Raw genomic sequence first — 9582 nt, 5'->3', positions numbered from 1 at the left:
GAGTTATCAACAAAAAAACGATAATAAAGTGATAATTGTATTCCTTATTGAAAGTTTCCCTTAGCAGGTGGATAGGACTAGCTTCGATATGTTCAACACGTATACATGCATTGAACGTTTATCTTAAACACGTAGCCCGAGTCTACCAATTCGTTGCTTGCATGTGCTTTATAAGTAGCGAACCAATCAAAAGGAGAGCAAGAAAAAGAAAGTTCGGCGCAATTAGGCCAGGAGATAAGCGGTATAATTTGATTTGGTTTATAACTCGGGTCGTTTGTATCCGTTCTCCACTCACAAAGAAAAAAAAAGCAAGATGTATCTTCTTGAGTATGATTCGCGATATTCTGCTTAATGCTTGCGTTAAATACTTAAAAGCGAGAAACGTGCGGAGATTTTTAATGACATGATGCACGCATAAAGATAAAAGAGAGCCAGTGATTTCGCATTTTCCCATGTAACTACTGATACATTGTACATCATTTTATGCTTATGGCTACACTTGTTCACAGAAGTTACTGCTCGCCTTTAATTTCTTAATGAAAAAAAAAAAAAGAACAACGACCATGGGTATTTCTTGGGAAACTTTTGGTTGTATCAAGTGTACCATAAATAAACGCATTTTTCAATACCGCCACGCTCTTCGCCCATTCCTCTGCGGGGTGAACGCGTGACATCAGTAAAGCGAAACCAAACTGCAAACCAAACCGCACAGTAAAGCAGAACCAAACTAAAGCAAACCAAACCCGATCGCTTATAATCATTGTTATCATAACACTACTGAGATCAATGAAAGTACTGCAGCCAGTGGGTGGACCTCAAGCACGTAATGTGGGCATGTCCCAAGATCGTGAAGGGGCCAAACAACACACGCATGAACGCGGAGCAGTGGGAGACAGTGAGGATGAACAGGTTATCAGGCAAGCCGAAGCAGCAGCTATAGGACCCAATGACTCACCATCTAAGGCAGGGGAGATAAACTCCTCTGACACTTGTCATTTTCAATAAAAGCTAATGAAACCAACAGACAATGAAACTAAGGAAGGTATAGGGGCACATGTATGTTTTAACCGTAGTGTTACTATTACAGTAAATGCCTACAAGTAGTGTCCCCCATACTTTCCTTATCTTCGTCGTCTATTGGTTTCATCGGGTTGTGTGTAACAAAGAAGCGAGCCTTCGATCAGTCCGCCCTATTTCGTTCATTCAATAAAACTTGCTTCGTCTTTTAGCAGTTACCTTTAAAAGCTGTCGGGAAACAGGCGCCGGTGGCTGGCAGTGGTACGTGTGAAGTCTTCGGGTCTGGTCAACTGGCCGGAGCCGCTGCTTCGAAGGAGGATGCTAACGCGCCAGCGCTTAGCATACACGCCAGCGGGCGTATTTCCTCGCAGGGGTCGCGAGTTCAGCCCCCGCGAGAAGGCCTTGCGCAACGCACCATACGCGCACCCCTGACTCTGCGCCGTACGTATATCTGATCTCGCCTCTGTCCCACTGATCAGCTTACAGCTCGTCGGCAAGCATACGCCGAGGGCCGCGGGAGTGTGTATACCCATGCCTACTTGCGTTCGTGGAGTACGTCAGCCGGCGCAAACGCACGCTGGATGAGGGCAGTTTAGATGTGCTATACAGCGGTCTCTTCGACTTGGCGCGTAGTCGCAAAATTTATTGATAAGAAAGCACTTTACAGCAAAATGTTTTGCACCTTACAAGGCGTTAAAGAACTCCACGTGGCAACCCGCCATTTGGCTCCGTCTATGACTGGGGGCTTAGCCAGGGGGTGGCACGCGGGGTGATTTGAGCTCTGCAACGCAATTGCCATAGAGCCTCGTGGAGAGCTACGGTGAAACAGGTTCGAAACCCTGTGCTGCCGACAATTCTTATGTTGTATTAACACTGTGAATCATTACTAGCGTCTATATTTCAATGAACTTCTACTTCCCTAAGATGAAAAGATATATCAAAGACAACGGAGCCCGGGGCTCTGGATTAATGCGCCATCACTAATGGAAAAACGAAACGAAACACAGAAAAGCTTGCAAGGCAATACAGGATTATTTTGTCGGGTCAATGAGATTTTCTAAATTAGAGTAATTGCATTTATTTGCCGTTAATTCATTTTTTTTCATGTCGTAAAATTTTATACAAATTTTATATCTTTATTTCAACCCATCTTCTCTCACGTATTCTCAAGCTTGTTTAAATTATTTTCCATTTCTTCTTACATTTACAGTTACTCGGTTCTTGGCCCACTCCCAGAGCCGGTACGTGTTGTTAACCATTAGGCTGTATTCATCTACATTTATATCTATCTACCTGAGTTAATACAATGTACTCCGAAAAATCGGCACTCGTGTACTTTCGACAGAATGCTGTTGCTGCGGCAGAAAGTAGAATCCATGATCTCGTGCTCAGCAGCGAAACGCTGTTATCAGCACCGACCCATCTTCATCGGGTGTCCTTTCTGTCAGAGTGGTCCGCCGCTGTGGTGTAGCGGTGCTCGGCTCCGGCCGAGCACTGTAACCGCTACACCACAGCGGCCCCGGCCGCGGCGGTTGGATTTCGAGGAGTCGAACTGCTAGAGGCCGGTGTACTGTGCGATGTCAGTGCACGTTAAAGAACACCACATCATCAAATTTTCCGGAGCCCTCCAGTACGGCGTGCCTCATAATCATATGGCGGTTTTGGCACGTTAAGCCCCAGATATTATTATATTATTTTTTTTTTCAGAGTGTCTGTCAGGATGTTTCGGAAGGTAGAGAACAGCTTAGGGAAGTATGTTGAAGCGACACTCCAGGGAAAATGTTCGAACCCTGGACTCTCAAAAGGGTCAATGCAAACGTACAGCCATTCCACATATTGCCACGTGAGATTATGAGTCAAACCAAAATCCATGTTTATTTCCGACTTATTCCTCCACGAAAGAAAACAAAAAGAAAGGAATCATCACTATTTGATATAACTTCAGTCGAGTGTTTTCTTCCCTGTTAATTGATATTCGCTTCGGTATTCTCCTAATATTCAACCCGGTTGTACTTTTAATGTTTATCCTACTTTATAAGTTTCTGCTAGAAGCATAATTCCTGGCGAAAAAAAAAAATAAAGAAAAGAAAAATGAAATACACGAATCAATTTTCTGTTACATCTGAGGCTATATTTCGTAATATATATTGTACAAACTATTATATCTTCATGCATTATTTACATCACATAAAGGTAGACTATGGTGTAATATAGATAGTGTCAATGTATACAGAATAGCACCTTATCGGCTGAATTATATATATGTAACTGTAACCTGTTAAGCACAGACCCCAAACACTACAGTGCCCATTTCAGCCGTCCAGGCGCGAAGACGCAGACATAAGCTCACTCAAATGTCTCTTTGTCAACGCTTTACGCATGCACCGAGAGCAGCATCCTACGCATGAATCATCAGGTTGGTTTGCGATTGTAGTTGGAGATTCAAAGTGTAGGTTTACACACGCATGGCATTCGGGAACCTCTGGAAGCCGACGCTCGTCTCAATCAACCGCCCGGCACTATACATACGTTTACCGCGAAGTTGCTTGCAACCAATGGAGCCCGCCTGCGTGGCGCGCCCCCCGTGCAACTGGCATCCAGCAAGCGGCTGGCTGCATTGCTGAGAGAGTGCGAGCTCCTTTCTTGACACCCGAGAATTCTCCCACGGACACGAACCCCTTGGGTGGGGCTGGAAATTTGCCAGGGTCGACGACGCTTCTGATGCGCTTTGAACCACGGTGCGTTCTTGCATCAGGCGGCTTTCTTTCTGCTTGGTCTTTTCTTCGAGCGCCGAAGGTTCGAGCCTTGACGACCGTTCGCAGAATAAGCCCCCTAAACGACGCCACACGCGGCCCGTCCTCCTCTCCCCGTGGTTGGCCCTCGTCGGCGGGCCCGAACACTTGGTCGCAGTCTGGGTAATCCCTGCGACCGTGTGTCACCACCCCGTTCCGCGAACCGTCACGCACCCAGACGAGCGGCGTACGGACGACTCAAACGAAACGTTGCCCGTAAACAAGACCAGTTGCACGCTACGTTCCGGATGACGCGAGTCTTCCCAGTTATCTATTGCGGCTAACGGAAGCTTCCCTTGTCTGTCTCCTCGGACTCGGCGCTGAGCCATACTCGAGCGCGCGCGTCAGCAAGCGGGTGTCCACTCCACACCGAAGCTAAGCGCGGTTATCAGCTCAGTTTTGACAGCGTGAGGTCTGCGAATCGCACGGGCCTTTCCTCCTTACTTATTCTGCTTCTCGAGTGTCTTGAGAGATATATACGCAGGGTCGCAGCCAGTCGCAAGAGCATACAAGTGACAAACTGCGTACGTCTGCCTCGACGGCCGCGATGGCTTCTCTAACGCAGCGTACTCCGTTCCTGGTGCTCGTTTTCGCCGCGGTATGCGCGGTTTGCAACGGACAAAGCAGATTGTACGCCCGGCTAGACAAAGTTGAAACGCTCATCACCGAAGTTCGAGACCAGTTGCAGGTAGAGAACAATCTACGGACCACGCAGACGGTGAGCTTTCAAATGGCACTGGATAAGTTACAGAAGCAGCTGGAAGACGTGTCTACCAAGATTGGTCGTGCGGCAAGCAGTGGCGGCGGTGGCGGTGAAGGTTCTGTGGAGTTCAACAGCCGTCTGAGAAGCCTCGAGTCGGCCTTCAACAACCTCCAAGGTGACGTTGGTGGCAAGGTGGACACCAGCATCGCCAAGTTGACAGAGGTCGAAACGAGAACGGCACGCATGAAGGACGACATGGACAGCAAGCTGAAGAAAGTCATGAACGGCATAAACACAATTTACGACATGAACAAGGAGCTCAAGAACACCATGACCTCTGCTTCACGTGCCATCACCGAGCCGGAGTCGTCTCGGAGGGAGGGCTCTCGCCACGCCGGAAGCTCGGCCGACACGTCGCTGTCTTTCCTCGTGGACACCATCGACGACACGCAGAGGAAGATGCACGAGCAGCTGGACGTTCTGAAGAACCAGATGGGCAGGAAGCTGGAAGGGCTGGAAGTGCTCACCAACAGCCTCATCGAACAGAACGACGCTTTGTTGAACGAGCTGGAGTCGCTCAAGGAACAGTGTCCGGGCATGGTTGGCAATGCACGCTCCTTGGACGCACCGCCTGCCTCTCCGCGGCCCCCGAGGAAGGGAACGGGAGGTCAGAACGGAACTGGAAGCTCCGAGGTCGCGAACAGGATGCTGCTGGAGATCAAGGTGAGCCAAATGGAGATGAAGAACGACTTCAGCAAGATGATGCGGGAAGTGGAGAACAGTCTCAGTGACATCAAGGAGTGCCGCGTTCCCGGAGGCCACACTCCAGGGAAAACATTTGAACCCAGGTCTCCCAAAGGGATCGGTGACGGTGATGGCTTGACGGCCGCGGAAAGCATCACGACGTCGCGCAGAGCTCCGGTTCCCAGCGTCCAATCCGTGGGTGAAAAATGTGTCACGGCGTCACATGTGATGAGCCCTCGAAACTGCGCGGACCTACGCACTGGTGGCGCGACGTGCGATGGCGTCTACATCGTGTACACGCAGGGCGTCAGAGCCGTCCGGGTCTACTGCGACATGACTACCGACGGCGGAGGATGGACGGTGAGGCTTCTCTTGCATAAAGACAAAGCGAAAAATAGTCACGAAATACAACTGATCGTGCTAACAAGTGTAGACGTGGCCACTAAGGGCGCTATATTTGCATGCTGATACAAGTGGAATCACCGAACTCTATAAAGGCGTACTTGATGCTTTGTTGATTCATCTAGTATACATGAAGTAGGTGTGCTGCTTTTATTGCAGCTTTTCTTCTTTACCATTCATATAGGGCAACGTCCTTCGCACTAAGAAGCAAAAGCATAGTTCATAGTTCATTAGTGAGTTCATGTCATTCATAACTTTGAGCTTTGTCAGTCACACGATATGCACTCAAAGCCGCTGTGATTCGAATGTAGAAGCGGAGCTTGCGAACTTTACATTTTTTTTCATATACAGCACCACTCGCCATTGAAATAGGTTCACTGTGATATTACACAGGCTAAACTAATATTTTCAGAATAATTAATTGTTGGGCTAGTTGGTTCAACATATCTGGGTTGGGAGAGCGAAGGCTTGGAAGGAAGGACAGGACGACACAGAAGAACAGTTCTTCTGTGTCGTCCTGTCTTTCCTTCCAAGCCTTCGCTCTCCCAACCCAGATAATATTTTCAGGAAGTATAGGGTAAATGCAGAGGTTTACTGAAGTCCTCCACTACCTATGGCGTGTTTCATAATGATGTCGCGGTTTAGGACTTTCAGTTTGGGCTTACCAGCAAATTCAATGTTAACCGCAAAACCTGGAGGGCTTTCGGCGTTTAAAACGAACTGCTCATTGTGTGATACACTGATAAATGAGTCGTAGCATTTATCAAATTTTGCGAGTTCACTCGCGCATGGTTCGCTTTACAATTATACTCTACGCATGTCCAGAACACTCTTGTCCCACTGTAAGCGACGCTTGTACCACGTTTAGAAATGGTGAATTTTTCGAACTGCATCATTTCTGTTAGGCGAAGAAATAATTATGAGGTAGCACATGCAACTGCATGTGCTTTCTTCCTTTATGCGCAATTATTAAATCTCTGCATTCCTGTACACCCCGAAGTTCGTCAGGTAATTATTTCTCGTGTTACGCGCTGGCAACATTTTCTGTTTGAATGCTGCAATAAGCATCCTATTCTGACAATTTTTTTTTAAACTGCTCATTGGAACACTATGTTTCCCTCGCCAGCTGTACCGCATAGCCTAACTCATCAGGTGCACAAACCTTTCAGAAGCGTCATCCGAAAGATTGCGGAAATTATCACTCTCCCTCTGTCTCTTCTCTTCCTACCTGCATCAAAATCTAATGATTTACGCTTAACGGAGATATGTATGACGTCGGATGGAGCCTACACACGCGTGTGCGCGCACATGCACCCCAATCTTCAACTGTCCATCATTTCTTCTTTTTGAAATGCGATATTACACATTACGCACAAGAAATCCGTATGACAGAATAGCATCACTCTTCTACACAGACTGGCGTTGCGCGAAAGGTCTTCTGACGATAACAAATAAAATTTTCACAAGCAAGAAATCATCCGTAATGGAAGGAGACAATCCAAACCAGAGTACTTAGGAATTCATCACGCAATTTCGGACGGCGTTGGAAATCTGTACATAATGGCACATAATGCTTTGTTATATGGTATCGGATCCACTCTCTTACTTCGTGGTAGGACCTTGTATTATGAACGTAATAATGAGCGGCATTTTATTGGAAATTGCGCAGCTTCTTGTCCATAAAATAATTGGAGTTATCATTGTACTTGAAGTTCATATTCGTTCATCAAAAATACACTATTTCTTGGCAGTAGTTTTGTGGCCAGTGATTCAAGGGCACAGCGTCAGCCATAAGGGATATATTCGTGTAGTGCATAGATAGGTTTATTCAGCGCAAATGATGAAACGCACTGCCGCTATACGGTACAATGATGCATCGAAGGTTGACGCATATCGTGACCTTTGTGAAAACAAGGTAAGACAGTCCACATGTGGATGCTGTTCTCCCACTCGCAGGTGCTGATGCGTCGGGGCAACTTCACCCAATGGCCACTGACCTTCGAGACGGACTGGAACAGTTACAAGCACGGCTTCGGCGACATCGAGCGCGAGTTCTGGCTGGGAAACGACCTGATGCACATGCTGTCCACCGAGCACGACATGATGCTGAGGGTCACGCTGGAATCGTTCGAGGGCGAGACCATCGACCTGGACTACGAGGCGTTCGTGGTCGGATCGGAGAACGACCACTACCGGCTCCGCATCGGCTCGTACGTCGGGACGCACCCGCGCGTCGGAAACTCGCTGCGCCGCCACAGCGAGCAGCTCTTCAGCACTCACGATCGTGACGCCGCCCGTCGCGTCAACAACTGCGCGCGCACGCACAAGACCGGCTGGTGGTTCCACAGCTGCTACAGCGTGCTGCTCACGGGCGAGTACGCGAGCGAGCGCCACGCGCCCACCACCAAGGGCATCCGCTGGCCCGCCTGGAAGACGGTGCCCCTCAAGGCGGTCGAGATGAAGATCCGCCCTAAGAACTTCATCCCGCAGTGAATGACGCTTGGTGTTCGCATCAATAAGAACGTGACGCGAACAGTGCATACTTACACGGTCGCCTAGGAGTGTGTTCTATAGGGGCAGCTTTCGAAGAACATCCGCCGCGGAGGTCTATGATTATGATGCTCAATTGCTGAACCGAAGGTCGCGGGATCAAACCCCGGCCGCGGCGGCCGCATCTCGATGGACGCAAAAGGCTAGAGGCCCGTGTGCTTAGATTTGGGTGCACGTTAAGAACTCCGCACGGCCAAAATTTTCGGGGCCCTCCACCACGGCGTCTCTCATAATCATATCGTGGTTTTCGGGGTGTAAAACTCCAACAGTTATTGTTAGTTCGAATAATATTTCTGTGAGAACTGCATTAGGTGTTCGGCGCATATTACATAGTGGAAATGGAAAACTTCGCTGAATCCAAATAATGTGAGATTGTAGTAGAACATAAAATCTTGAGCAAGACGACCGCGATCAGGCGAGTGCCCACGTGTCTGTGTCCTACTCATAGATTGAGCTCACGTATACGCCCTTAGATGACGCGTTGTCCGCCCAGTCTCGTGAAAAGCTTATAAGATAGATGTTTTTAAAGCACGTTTCGGGCTTTTCCACTTCATTGTTAAAAAATGCAGCATGACGCTTTTGTTTTTCCTGTTTTTTTTTTTTCAATGCGATTGAAGAAGTACACAACCTAGAGCGTACCGGCAATGTCACCAGATTAATCAGGAAACCTTCTGGGCTAACAGACCGGCGTATTCCAGCGCTCAGCTTTGAATTCCGGAGTCGTTTTGGGGTCCAGAAACGTCTGGAAAGAACGGGTAGCGGCAGTTTGTGCTAACCACTGCAATAGCTGAGGAAGCGATTACAAGCATTTTTTTGCGGATTTTTTGTGAGAAAGAATATGATTTTATTTTCATATTATGTTGCATTTATTTCTGTGATTTTTTATGATTATGTATTTGCTTTTACAAACATGTATTCGTTCACGGGACGAGGGATACGTATCTGAAAAATTACCGCGCCCCTTGATAACCTTTACATGGAGATGCGGTGCATAAAAATTAAAAGTGACTCTCAAATCTTTTTCTATGATGGAGTGGTGTGTAAATAAGCAAGAAAAAGTGCGAAATAAATATATAGTAAAACTAGTCATTACGTTGTTGGTTTTTCGACACTTGATCTCCGAGCTCGTCAAGAGAGGCACCTAAGTACATGTAAATCGAATTCAAACTTCAGATTTAACAAAACTCTTTTCCATAAAGCTTTCGACTTAACATATGCTTTCGATTCTCTGATACGCTTTTATAGAACCTAAATATGCGTTGAAATTTTTTATAAATAAACTGAAGTGAATTACACGTCTCGCCAGAGTGGTAGCAGAGTGTCATAATGTATACACGGTGTCCAAAGTGCGTCCGCTAAGTTGCGGGCAAAGTC

General features: G+C 47.5%; 1 protein-coding gene across 1 annotated transcript; it reads left to right on the top strand.

The window, feature by feature from the left end:
• Positions 1-3943: 3943 nt before the first annotated feature.
• On the top strand, positions 3944-9296 carry LOC119387941 (fibroleukin). Its single transcript, XM_037655523.2, has 2 exons — positions 3944-5616; positions 7615-9296. Exons 1-2 carry the CDS (start codon positions 4357-4359, stop codon positions 8149-8151), a joined length of 1797 nt encoding a protein of 598 aa, XP_037511451.1. The 5' UTR covers positions 3944-4356; the 3' UTR covers positions 8152-9296.
• Positions 9297-9582: the final 286 nt, after the last annotated feature.

Source organism: Rhipicephalus sanguineus, chromosome 3, assembly GCF_013339695.2.
Source record: "Rhipicephalus sanguineus isolate Rsan-2018 chromosome 3, BIME_Rsan_1.4, whole genome shotgun sequence".
NCBI classification, from domain to species: domain Eukaryota; kingdom Metazoa; phylum Arthropoda; class Arachnida; order Ixodida; family Ixodidae; genus Rhipicephalus; species Rhipicephalus sanguineus.
This window is presented reverse-complemented; position numbering and strand designations above follow the sequence as displayed.

What these genes read in the sequence shown, in the direction of transcription:
- LOC119387941 (XM_037655523.2), top strand. Translation starts at nt 4,357, where the DNA reads ATGGCTTCTCTAACGCAGCGTACTCCGTTCCTGGTGCTCGTTTTCGCC. An exon ending in CCGACGGCGGAGGATGGACG is followed by an intron (nt 5,617 to 7,614) that starts GTGAGGCTTCTC and finishes TCCCACTCGCAG; the next exon opens with GTGCTGATGCGTCGGGGCAA.